At 40.3% G+C, this 13,568-nt stretch overlaps 1 protein-coding gene across 1 annotated transcript; it reads left to right on the forward strand.

Moving 5' to 3' along the window:
- The first annotated feature begins 2,301 nt into the window (after positions 1 to 2,301).
- On the forward strand, positions 2,302 to 10,976 carry LOC140333082 (androgen-induced gene 1 protein-like). The gene is made up of 6 exons (XM_072414491.1): positions 2,302 to 2,512; positions 7,843 to 7,983; positions 8,299 to 8,400; positions 8,564 to 8,679; positions 9,019 to 9,170; positions 9,309 to 10,976. Exons 1-6 carry the CDS (start codon positions 2,363 to 2,365, stop codon positions 9,350 to 9,352), a joined length of 705 nt encoding a protein of 234 aa, XP_072270592.1. The 5' UTR covers positions 2,302 to 2,362; the 3' UTR covers positions 9,353 to 10,976.
- The last annotated feature ends 2,592 nt before the right edge of the window (positions 10,977 to 13,568 follow it).

A 13,568-nucleotide genomic window follows, 5' to 3' on the forward strand; every position in this document is an offset into this window, starting at 1 on the left:
GTCGTTCATGGATCCTACAAGATGGATCCATGGATGACCGATGTGGAATGGCGGCTGTACAAGCGAGAAGAGTGAGGTGCTGCTTGTCTTCCTCGCTTCATAGAACATAGCGAGTGCTATGTGTACAACGCTCGTCACAAGGATAGAAATGACCTGACCAGGTTATGGTAGAGAAGTACAGACTCACCTGAAGAGGTACACATACAAGGATTTTTTTTTTTTGGTGCCGTGACCCGGATTTGAACCTAGAGCAATGAAAACAGACGGCTTTTACCTAGGGTAACAATCATACTTTTTGGATGAAGCCATTTTCTGAAGCAATAGCCATACTTGGTAATGGCCGCCATTTTGTTATTGAGATAATACCCATACACAGTACAGGCAGCCACAGGTAATAGTTATACCCAGCAAGGGAAAAGATTTCCAGTCTGAAGTAATAGTAATACATAAAGAGGGCAGTATTTTCTGAGGTAGTTTTACTCAGTGAGGGCAGACTTACTGAGGGTAGCAAACATAACCGAGGCAGCCATTTTGTTATTGAAATAATCATACATGGTAAACGCAGACATTTCCTGAGATAATAGTTATATATCCAGTGAGGGCAAACATAGTTTATTGTAAACATATTGTAACAATTCTGTCCAATAAAGGCAGACTTTTTTTTTAATTATGTAATAGTCACAGCTAGTAGAAGCAGCCATTTTAATATTGGGGTAATGCCCATACAAATAGGAGGCAGCAATTTTCCTAATTATATAGTATTTGTACCCAATCAGGGCAAATTTATTTTGAGGTAACAGGTATACCCAATGATGGCAGCCATTTTCCCTGGTAGTAGTTATATCCAGGGAGGGAAAACATTTTCCAACTGAGGTAAATAATATGCCCAATGGTGGCAGCCATTTTGTGACCAATAATTCCGTCATACACAAGGAAGCCAGGACCTTTTTTTATAGACTGAGGTAACGGTTGTTCCTTAATGGAATTTTCCATTGTTTTATTGGTGTAACATTTTTTTTTCCAGAAGAAAGGGGGATAAATGGTAATAGTCATGAATAGTAAGGCAGCCATTTTATTCATGTGGTAATACCAAACACCGCAGAGGCAGTAATTTTCTGAGGCAATGGTTATATCCAACAATGGAAAACATTTTCTGACAAAAGTTATAATTCTACCTATTGAGGTCATCGCTATGCACGATAGTGGCAGCCATTTTGTGACCAAGGTGTTGGTAATACCCGAGAAAGCCAGGGCTTTTTATAGACTGAGGTAATAATAGTTATATCCTTTGAAATTAGCCATTTTCCTATTCATGTGACATTGTTTTTTTGGAGAGGGGGTAAATTGAATTGAATTGTCATGCAGAAATAGTCATAGTAGAAGCAGCCATTTTATTATTGAGGTAATAACCATACACAGTACAGACAGACATTTTCTGACTAAGGTAATGGTTGGTTATATTCAATTATGGCAAACATTTTTTAATAGATATTTACAGTAAGGGCAACACTTTTTTTTTGACTGAGATAGTAATTTTACCAAGAGAAGACATTTTTATCACTGGGGTAATTGCTATGGCCAGTGGTGGCAGCCATTTTGTGACCAAGGGGTAGGTCAAACCCAAGGGGACCAGGACTTTTTTGTGGACTAAGGTAATAGTTATATCTCATGAAAAAGCTATTTTCCTATTGGTATAAAATTTTTTGATGGGTAAATAATTATACTCAAGGAAAGTTGCCATTTTCTGAGGTAGCAGCTATACCCCCAGGGAAGGCAGCCATTTCCTGAGGTAACGGCCTTACCCCCAATGAAGGCAGCCATTTCCTGAGGTAGCAGCCTTACCCCCAGGGAAACCTGCCTTTTTCTGACACAAGTAATTTATACCTAATAGAGACAGTGTGTAACCACTATAGCGAAAAATAAGTGAAAATAATATGAATAAACAGTAGGGAGAACTTGTCTTTGGAATATTAGCCATTGCAACACACTTTGTGGACTAATTCATTTAACATACCTGCTATAAATGTAAATTTAAGCCATGTATGGGCTACAACAATGCTTTTTTTTGTACAATACTGACATTTCTCTGGGATAAGCCATACAATTCCTCAGAGAAGAGCTTCTTCTTCCGCCTGTCATATTCATTGTCCCCATGACAACCCATACCAGCTTGGCTTCGGTCTCCAAGAAAATGGCCGTCGCCCGTCTTTATCATTCCGCTCGGGGACATATTTTTTAGCATTGTTTCCTCCTGGCAACCTGAACGGCTTTTGTGTACTTTGTTCCTAGGTCTCAGTGACAGCTGAGTGACAGGGCGGCGCCTTGTTACGGCTCCCGGGAGTGAGTGAGTGGGTGTAGCAAGATGGCGGCGCTGGGGCTCGTCCTTCATGTGGGGCTCCTGGCCTGGTCTGCATTCGGGGTCTGGCAGAATGTTGTCATCACTGGCTCGTCCAAAGGCCATGGGGCACACACCTACGGGGGCAGATGGAAATACCTGACCTTCATTAACCAGGTGAGGCTGACAGGAGCCAGCAAGTTCATTCATTTGTGCTGCTGTGCCATCCTCAGGACTCCATTGTGCTGCAAGGTTTATGCCATGTGTTGCTTTAAGCCAGGTCATTCATTACTAATATTTGCAAAATTCCACTATAAATATTGGGATACATATTGCAAGGAGTTTGCAGAGTGGAATGCATTAGGTATGTGAGTATTGCTGGTGGTTGCTCAGCAATTCATGGTTGATGGGTCAATAGTTGAAAAAGTTGGGATTTTAGGGCTTGCCGTGCTCTTTTAAAGCCGATTGTGCATGTTCCAAGAATGGGTGCCGCCGTCTTCTTCTGACAAGACAGATACAGATAGTGACACAGGAGGAGAGGACCCTGCCCAGAAGAGCTTACAATCTAGGAGGTGGGGGAAGTAACACACAATAGGAGGGGAGATATGGAATGGTGGGTGAGTAGTGAGTGTAGGTGAGGTTGAAAATATGAGCAGAAAGTAGGAGCAAGCTGAATAGAATGAGGAAGACCATTCCAGAGATTTGGGGAAGCTCTAGAAAAGTCTTGGAGCCGTGCGTGTAATGAGGTTATGAGTGAGGAAGTCAGTAGTAGGTCATTGGAGGAGTGAAGAGAGCGGCTAGGGGAGTATTTTTCTATCAGGTCAGAAAGGTAAGTGGGACAAGAACTCTGAAGGGATTTGAAGGTAAAGCACAGGAATTTGAATTTGATTCTAAGGTGAAATGGAAGCCAATGAAGAGATGCAGCAGAAGAGGAGCGGTGGGAAGGATGGATGAGTCTGGCTGCAGCGTTCATAAGAGATTGTATAGGAGAGAGTCGGGTTAGTGGAATACCAGAGAGGAGGAGGTTACAGTAGTCCAGACGAGAGATGATAAAAGCATGTACAAGGAGTTTGGTGGTCTCTGGGACAGGTAGAGGCCGATTTTGGAGAAGTTGCACAGGTGAAATTGACAGGAACCGGAAATGTTCTAAATATGAGGGGTAAAGGAGAAGGCAGAATTGGAGAAGCCTACAAATCATTTCATTAGAAATTGTTGGAGGTAGTTAAGGCAAAACTGCAATAATGAACCTTCTTGATGACAAATAATTTTTGCAGAACTATAGTTACACTTTTACCTTGATCTGTTTGGCCCTGCTTAACTTGAGTATGACCAGCTTGATTTGTTAGAAATACAGAACCTAAAAAATCACAAATATTCTAATAAATTACCAATCTTTAAGGTACAAGATTCACCAGACTGGTAAGACAAAAATCCATCTATGGCTAGTTCAGTGGATTTGTAATTTTAGAAGTTGAGAAGAATGCCAAACAACCTGACAGACAAGTTCTGCCATTTTTTTGTTTTCTGCACTTGATACTGAATTTTGTTCTGTAAACATCTCTGTTTGTAAAAAAGCAATATTTGCACTTCAGATGCATTTTACAATCTCCTTCTTGATAATCTCAATAATAAAAGAATTTTTTTATTAATCTGTATTAGTTGCATAATGGCCATGTCACAAACAACATTTACTGTGGCGCTCTCCTGAAGCCTCACCCACAGTTACAACGGCTCCCATTCAAGCCAATCGGAGTATTTTGGAACCTGCATGTACATGCAGTGGAACATTGCATGGTTTCAATAACTCACTTTTAGTCATGTGCTTGCTTTTTTTCCCCCTATAACGTCAGCCGCAGACACTTTCATACATTTACCTGTGGTGTGTTTGCTGCATCCAGGAACATAGCAGCAGTATGCATGCCACCAAGTGTGCAGTTTTTCACCGCAGGTATGAAAAGGCTCTAAATGTAGTTCAGATGTGTGCTTATGTATTTTACAAAGGATGCATTGACTTGCATTGTGTGTAGGAAAAGATGTCAGAATCTTAAAGGATGTTTGCTGGATTACTGTGGGCTGCTGCACTTTGCTCTGTGTAAGTAAAAGCCAAGGAGACTTTAGACATTGCCCTGTTGTCTTTATCATCCATTATATCTGATTATCATCCTAGTTACCCTTTAAACACACAAAGCATCCTGCTTAAACAAAGTCACTTGAGGAGATAGAGGAGGCCTGCCAAGATTCCTCCCTCCATGATGTTCTTTGTCTCTCTTGCTATAATCATTTCCTGTTCTTCCTCCAGGTTCAAAGGCTTTGGCTATCTGTATTGGTTAGCTTGGCAGTGCTCAACCCAGAAATTTTTTAAAGCAAGGTGGGAAGAAATTATAGGTGGGTGGCAGCCCCTGTATTGTGACCAAACTCTTTAGTAACCACCCAAAAACAGCCGGGTGGGTGCTGAAAAGTGCCGGGTGGTGCTCCCAGCTAAAAGGGCCTTGGGAGAACCCGGCTTGGGATGATTGAATGCTGTCAGGACTATACATTGAGCTGCACACCTCACCTAAATGACCTTGTTTAACCTTCAATCTGTCCACAAACTGAGCCCAATAAGTCCTGTGCAGTCTTGGCTTCCCTCTACTTTAAAGCTCAGGACGGAACAGCAATCACGACCATCTTCTTACTTCGCGTTCCTCTTTACGTCACCCAAACTCAGGTGCAAGATCGGATGACATGTCTACCTCCAAATGTCAAAAAAAAATAAATGCCAGCCTAAGTGCGCCTGTATAAGATTTAGCACTTTTTTCTTTATAGGAAAGCCTCGGATAACACATGCACAGAAGAAGAAGCCCACAATGTGCCTGCTTTATGCAGAACATAACACAGTTTTGCAATTTCCTTTAAAGTTTCCTTTCCGTGACCTTCACCTAACATGCTTTAAAATGCATTGAAATTGTGCATTCGTTTTCTAGGGTTACATAAGCTCCAACTTTCTGTAAATCTGCAAACGATGCCATAGTGTAGAACAGCAGCTCCTGAGACATAGAAAACCTCCAGTGTAATTTTCCAGCATTCTTACGTAAATGATGAATGTACAGGGAGGATGGCTACTAATGGATAAAGTGTGTTTGGAAGTTTAGTTGTTTAATTTAAGGTCTTTCCCACCTCATATATTCATCAGCAGCAGCTGGTCCCATCTTATCCTATTACACTCAAATATGAACAGTTTTTTATACCTGTAACTAATCCTCTTCTGCAGGCTCGTGCAATGACCTGTCTCCTTTATTTGATTTGTAATGTAATATGTGATGCCCCGAGAATTTAGGGAATCCAAAAGATGTGAAACATCAAATGCCTTCCGCCTGTTATTACAGTGGTGGAGCTTAACGGCATAAAATGAGATTTTTTTTACATTGTTTCAGATGTAAAAAATACAGGTGGATGAAACGTGAATATTTTGCATTAGCTAAATGTTGAGTACTCAATGATGGTAGAACGGGATCCAAAACCTTGGGGCTAGCTGTAGAGAAGTATTGGGTGTCAATTTATAAAGCAGGTATACTGACATTCACTGAAACATTCCCTGGTGGAGAATCATTTACTCCAGTGAACATTACGGGGAACATCCGATTCACTGCTATACATTTAGACCCCCTTGCAGCTATGCAATTTATATCAATAGGCTGCCTAATGCACAGCGACAGACCTCACAAAATTTAAATTTAAGGCAGTTATGTCGTGGAAGTGCATTTGAAATAAATTTTTAGATGGTGTAATAAAACTTACGGATACTTAGGACACATGTACTGTAACAAGCTTGGATTAGGAGCAATTCCTTACAGAGGGTGCTCCTAATCTCAGCTCATTACCTGCATTCAGTGAAGACACCAGGGAGCCTGAAATCTTGCTGGTTGATAGGGGATCAAATACCGTATTTTTCGGACCATTAGACGCTCCGGACTATAGGACGCACCAGGTTTTCCGCACGGGAAAACAAGAAAAAAAAAAAATTCATTTGATTTCCCCTGAGATCCAGCGTGCGGCACTTGTGCCCGCCCATGAAGGCGGCGCTGATCGGCATTCATCAAATCAATCGGCGCTGCCTTCATGGGCGGGCACAAGTGCCGCACGCTGGGACACAGGGGAACACAGAGGAGGAACACAGACACTGACTGCTGTCAGCCTCTGTCTGTTTTCCTCCTGTGTTCCCCTGTGTTCCAGCGTGGGGCACTTGTGCCCGCCCACGAAGGCGGCGCCGATTGATTTGATGAATCAATCGGCGCCGCCTTCGTGGGCGGGCACAAGTGCCGCACGCTGGAACACAGGAGGAAAACAGACAGAGGACCGGCGGGGACACAGGTAAGTAAAAAAATATGCCCCTGTACCTCTGCATTCGGACCATAAGACGCACCCTGATTTTCCCCCCACTTTAGGAGGAAAAAAAGTGCGTCTTATGGTCCGAAAAATACGGTACTTATTTTACTCATTACATTGCACATCAAGCTCTGACTTTTGAGCACTGGGTTTTTGAGGGTTCTTTTGTTGTTATTCCATCTCTCACACCTATAATAAACCTACCATTACAATTATAGACTGGTAGTGCAAACGTACAAAATGAGCAGGGGATCAAATACTTCTTTCCCTCACTGTATATGGAAGGACCAATAACCATTGTATTGTTTTTTGTGCCCTTATTTATGAGATATCCTAACTTTCCTGCCCTGGTCACCACAGAGTAAAAGCAAAGCCTTCCACAGACCCCAGATTTAGGCCGCTTGATGCCGTTTGTTAGGATTGTCTTGGGTAAAAATCTAATGTTTGTACAGCTGTCCTTTGATATGGGGAGGACGCAGCAGGGTGCCTCTCACTCATCCTGCCCCCTTCATTAAACAGCTCTTGTTTTTCTACTATCACTGGAAACAGTCACAAAAGAAATCTGTCATGGGAGAAATTTGCAAGAAGCCTGAAAATGCAATTTCTTGGCTGACAACTTTATTCATTGCTTCTCTGACTGGAAAGACGTTAGTACACTTATACAACTATACTTGTTCTGGCAAAGTGGCTTAAAGCTTTGGGTGAGGCAATTAGCATTTTCAGAAGGTGGTCAGCATTGACAAAGCCTCCTGGGTGTCTCTCATGGCATAGTTGCTTTACACTAGTTAGAGACATGAGCATCTCCTGATCTTTTCAGATTGGCTCTGTCTGTGGTACCTGAGATTAGCTCTGATGGTTCTGTGGAGGATAAAATCTATTAGACTGAATATGGTGCCTGCCTTTCTTTCCCTAAAGTTCTAAACTAACACGATTGCTGGGATGCTTTTGAAACACTTTATGCATGAATGTGCAACCTCAGCCCCCCATATATTGGTATTCTTCCTAAATCTATTTATTGACCAGCAAATGTTATAAACTTCTTTTCCAGCAGCTACTGTCACTTCTAACTAGTCCAGATTTAATAAGTTTGTCCATGGAGAACTTATTACATTTTTACACTTTGTACCTTTTGTATTTTGCAGGTTCTTCAGGCAGTGTTCTTTGGCATCTGTGTTTCATGCGACCTGATCCAGCTGTGCCTTTCCATTAAGAATCCATTATGCTCCTTTATAACTCGGTTAAAGGATTATATTTTTGCTGTGTTGGTGTTCCCAGTCGGTATGGTGGGTAACTTTTATTTTATTACATTAAAATAAAAAATATTCAGAAGGTTATGATAATGTTCCGCGGATTTTCTATTGATGGTAAAAGAGAGTTTATTTTACCCCAGTGTCTAAACATAGGAAACAACACCATTTGTAATTTATCAATAACATACAGAATTTTGACAATAGTCCTTAGTTAGTGAAAACAGATATGTGATTGGATGCTGTGGCAGCAGCTACACTTTTCTCTTTCTATTTTCTTCCGTATTCTACTTCTAAATACTTTGTGATCTCCATGTATAAAACAACTCACATAACTCAGTTTTTTTCTAGTTTGTAGTCACATCATTCTGGAGTATTTATGCATATGATCGGGAGCTTGTGTATCCAAGGGCATTGGACAGCATTATTCCAGTTTGGCTAAATCACACGATGGTAAGGAGGCTTTATAATAAGTTCTGTGCTGATCTTTACATTTCATTCTCATGACTGCTTCTGGCACTGACTAAAAGAATTAATCATTTCAATTGACTCGATTATTTTAGTTGTGCTATTCCTATAATATTGGCTGAGAATATTTATTGTTTTCTCTTCCCAGCACACAGTTATACTTCCTCTGCTACTCATCGAGGTTTTCGCCTATTCACATCAGTATCCTGGCAGAAAAAGTGGGCTAGCCTTGCTGGCGGTGTTCTGTGTATCATACTTGTCATGGTAAGTAACAAACGTTCTGAAATTGTATATAATTTTGACATGTCTTCTTTGACAATGGTAAGCAGTTGTGGTTAAAAACTCTCTCTTTGTGCAGGTTTCTGTAGCGTGTTTTGATATCTGCGTTAGCTATGTGGTTGTGTTTAGTGTAATGTGCACTATTTTTTTTCTAATCTTCACAGTTACTGCAATACTATGTCTGTCTTTAATTTGTATAGTAGAAAGCTATTGTGAAAAAATGGCCACCTTGCCTATGGGTAGAAAAAAGCCACTGCTGGTATAAATATGTTAAGGTGGCCCGATTCTACAACAAACCCACATAACTTTTGTATCTCCCTGCAGGGTCCTCTGGATTCATTATGCAGCTGATATTTGGGTGTACCCCATCCTTGCTAAGCTGGACCCTGTTGGAATGACGGTGTTTTTTGCAGCAGCGTTTCTCATCATGGTTCCGTTTTACTGTCTAGGAGAATTTGTGACTCTGTGGCGTTGGGGTAAGTTTATGTTCATTTCCATTCTGACAGTGTTTTTATGAAAAAGTTTGGGTAATAAAAGTTTACATTTAATAGGTGACAACACTTACATAAGAAAACAAAAAAAATAAGATATAATACCCTGTGTTTACTCAACAGGATCTGCTCGCCCATCTAAAAGGAGGAGAAAGAAGAAGAACTAAAGCTACTGCTAATGATTCGGGACCTTTTAACTTTTTCTTTTTAATTATTAAATAATTTTTCCTCTGTTGCTGGCAGAGGAGTTCAACTACTTTAATCATTTTGGTGATTTGTACAGGTAACCGTTTTACATTTCATGAGGTCGTACATGTCACCTCTATGTTTTCATGCAGCAGATTCCATCTACATGCTGGAGATGAGATCTTGGGAATACGTTTTTTTTATTTGTTGTACAAACACTTTTTTTCTGCTGCTCAAAGGCATACCAGAGTTCTTTTTGTTGGTAATTTTACCTCTCCTAATCATGTGCGATTGAAAATGTTTCTTGATTATAAGCTGTGTTTACATAATGTCCAAGCGGTCCTATTAATCTGTCACTGTTCAGGATGGAGGATTCTGAGCAGTGTCAGGATGCAACACTTCAAAACTGTAAGAGGTGTTGGCGCTGTTTTCTCTAACGTGTACTGTTAATCATGACTTGTGGACTGTAGCCTTTTATTTCCAGTTTTGCATTCTCCTGCATATTGCTTTATAAATGTGACACTTGTACTACTGTCTGTCTAGATTCAGATCCTCTCTGCCCCCTAGTGTCCAGTCAAAATGTTGCTGTGTTCTGAAAGTTAAGTAATGATTTTTAGATAAAACATCTTAAAGAAATGCTTATAACTACAAATCTTATGTCATTTTATACTTTGTGTTGGCTGTTGTATATTACAACAAATGTTTACATATAGAAGAATATCTGTCTCTTTCATGCTGCAACATTGTACAGGTATGTGAGCAAAAGGCATTTCTTGACAGGAATATTGTGCTATGGACCAAATGTTGAATGCAATACCAGAGCCTTAATGACCTAATATAAAGCCTTGGCATTGCCACTTGGCAGGGAGGGGGGCACTGTGCTTTGTTTGGTTCAGTTCATTTACAGAGAACTTGTGCTGTACCCAAACAGACTAAAGAACCATTTTTTTTATTTTTTACTTTTATAGTTTTGAACAATGGTTTGCAATGATGACATTTTCTTTTCTCAGAAACTCCCAGCAAGCACTGATTGATGCAGTAGATTTACTACTGCTCCATGTGTCAAGAGATATCTTTCTAACCAAAGGACAGGGTTTTTCATGTTATTTTATACTATGAAATGTATATTTGGCATTGGCTGTATTTCACAGTGCAAATTTTTTTTACATTTTTTGAAACTGGTCCTTTTTAACTTCAGTACATGAAAGATAATGTAATTAAATGCTTTAGTCAAGGTGCTGCTGTTATTTTCCCCACCTAAATACTCATAGCAACCAGTCAGAAATAATCTTTTCCGGAAACTAAAACCGGTTTGCCAATAGTGCTGCACTTTTCTTTTGTGCAGTGAGGTGGAACATTACAATATGGTTGAAAAGCTCGTGAAAAACTTTTTTGCACGATGGAACAAGTTGGGTTGTGTTCTGTTTCCAGGGTCCTGGATCATACTTGAGCAGTTTGGTGGTTGAATGTAAATGCCTGTTAGACTTGACGCCCCTTTCCAAAGGGTTTTTTTTGCCTTCGGCAAGAAAAAAAAAAAAAAATAGGAACTGTTGAATGTTTGTTGCATCCCGCTTTTGGTTTGTACATAAACTCTTTTTAAAAATATACTGAGTTGTCTTCATTTACTTTATACAGTTATACAGCACTGACATGAAGTGCGGCACCAAAAGGTACATTCCATTGAGACCTGCTTGTAATGAAACTTCTTGTGCACTTTATGGTTGTCCTTATGATAATCTTACGCTCCCAGTTTCTGTCTGTAATGTGTAATATGAATATTGGGAGTGATGTCATTTTTGATTCACCGTGTATACCCAGTTCTCTGTTCTATAGAATAGATCTTGATGGTGGATAACTTTATGATCACTGAGGGACCAGGCAGCAAGTGGCATTTTTATACTTCTCTGGTTTTGCTGTAGAAGAAGGAACCAATCTCTATGTTAGACAGGAAAAGCCTTACCTGTAGATCTGACACCTATCATTTGGTAAACATAATGAAGAAAATTAATCTGCATAAATATATGCCCTCCTCACCTCCCCATAGGTTTGCCCCTGTGTTGTTTGTAAATAAATAATTCATTAATCTGTTCCAGTGGACATAAAAGATTTCTACTTAGGGGTCATGTTGCCTAGCAGAATCCCCCCTGCTTCCTATAGTAGTATAGCAACAAATATTAAAGAGAAATGTGGGAGCGTGCAAGTTATTTTCTGCACAAAATTTGTGCAGCCTGGGGTCCATGTTGGATTCTAGGAATGGGAATAAGTGGTGGGCTGTTTCTGCTTTCTTTTATCCCATTGAAGAGCCAAATCCACAAATTCTAGTACATAGTGTAACTTGTTTCTTTTGCTACAAATTTAAAGAACAGACTGGAGCTTTACAGAGATGATACATGGACACCTTCCCTTATTCACTGCAAAATATAACATTTATGTAAGGAAAAGCTCTGTTAAGGATATATATATATTTCTGTTTTGTGTACATCTACTGCTAGTTTATTTTATTATTTTTTTAACATGTTTCTAATCTAGCATTACCAGAATCACTCTTATCGTAAAGTCCCTGAAGTTCTGCGGTCTGAACACCCGGCTTACAAAAGAGGGGCCCCAGTTGGCTTTGGCAGCAGTCGAGGGGTTAGGTATGGAGTACATCTGTGGTGGGTTAGATGGCTTCCTGCAGTACTGAGACGTCTCCCCCCTGTGGACTTGCTGCTTCTCTTCCTCTATACTCCAATGTGGAAGAATTGGGGGAAATTAAATTCAGAGCGGTAGATTATCTTAGATCAGTGACTCTTAGCCTGGAGTTAAAATGATCCGTCTTCTGCCCAAATCACTATCGTGGGGAGTTCATTTCAACAAATATTTAACCACACTGCAGGAAATATATTCACTAGATCTGTACAACACTGAATGATTTCAGAAACTGAACTGTGGAAGCATGTGTTTCTTTGATGGAACAGCTCCGTTTTAAATAATTGGTTTGTATCCAGACTTATAAAGATACTAGAATGGTGTCAAACAGATTACCTTAAATACAACAAATGTTTTGAGCTGCTTTCTGCACGATGCAAAAAGGATAAAAACTAAATGTTTTGGCTAGAATTGGCTTTATAGCAAGTAAGATGACTCTAAACCCAGTGGGCCTGATTTTGTGAAGTTAGGTGATCAAGCAAACCTGGAATGGATTTCTTTAAAAGTCATTTGCTAGCAAATGTTTTCAATCCTGGACCTGATCAATTCCAGGTTTGCTGGATCATCCAACTTCACAGATGAGCGTGTATCCTCTTCAGCCTTGGAGAGCTTTAATAAATCAGGCTCATTGTCCCTGTTAGCAGTTTTGAGTGGTAGGCATGTTGCACAGTGGGCTAAATAAAGTGAAAGGCTCTAAACGGGACCACCAGTGTTAGTAAAAGGGCTGTGTAGAAAATATATGTCATAAGCCCTTATACTGGGTGCTTTTTGTCAAGTTGAGTGACAACGCCAGGGTGGTATTCAGCTTCTCCTTTGATTTCAGTCCTGCAGGAGGGCAGTGGCCATGCTTTATTATTAACTTGAGAAAAGGGAGGTTTGATGCCAATGACTACATTTGCTGGCCGACAGGTGTACATGGATCATCAGATTGGCTTAGCAGGCATACCTCAGTCTTTCCAATAACAAAAAAAATAAAAACAGTTCTTTCTTTTCCACAGTGTCACTCCAGCAGCTACAATTTTTCTTAACTTTCTGGGCTATATCAATATTTTCATTTCACAGAAAACTCAGGAAGCATTCTTACTTATATGTTCCCTTGAAAATATAAGTAACCACTGACTTGACTCTGAATTGTTTCTGGCTCTATTTCCACTGATAGTATCTTCTTCTGGTCGCCCACAAGGTGGTCAAAAAGCCGAGCAGACCCAGAATGTACTGCTGCGTTGCGTGTACTTATTAAAAGTTACTGGCATCAAATATACACAGTTTGGGAGGCACCAGGAAGTATGGTGAAAACATTTTGAAAAGAAAGGATGAGAATTGTTAGTTTAGCCAGTATGTTGGTGGTGGGTGAAATTTCCCCCCCAGCATATAGGAAGCTTGTGTCACCCTATGCCCTGACCACACAATGATTGCTCTCTCAGCCTTCTTGTCTGTCAAGCTTACCCTTTCCCTTCCCGTCCCCTCTTTCTAGCACTAGCCGGGTGGTCCCTGATCACAGCAGCAGTA

Source organism: Pyxicephalus adspersus, chromosome 6 (assembly GCF_032062135.1).
Source record: "Pyxicephalus adspersus chromosome 6, UCB_Pads_2.0, whole genome shotgun sequence".
Taxonomy (NCBI): Eukaryota; Metazoa; Chordata; class Amphibia; order Anura; family Pyxicephalidae; genus Pyxicephalus; species Pyxicephalus adspersus.

Bases quoted from the DNA above. Each gene is read 5' to 3' on its own strand.
- LOC140333082 (XM_072414491.1), top strand. From the start codon at position 2,363: ATGGCGGCGCTGGGGCTCGTCCTTCATGTGGGGCTCCTGGCCTGGTCT. The intron at 2,513-7,842 runs GTGAGGCTGACA...TGTATTTTGCAG, and splicing joins ACCTGACCTTCATTAACCAG to GTTCTTCAGGCAGTGTTCTT. The intron at 7,984-8,298 runs GTGGGTAACTTT...GTTTTTTTCTAG, and splicing joins TGGTGTTCCCAGTCGGTATG to TTTGTAGTCACATCATTCTG.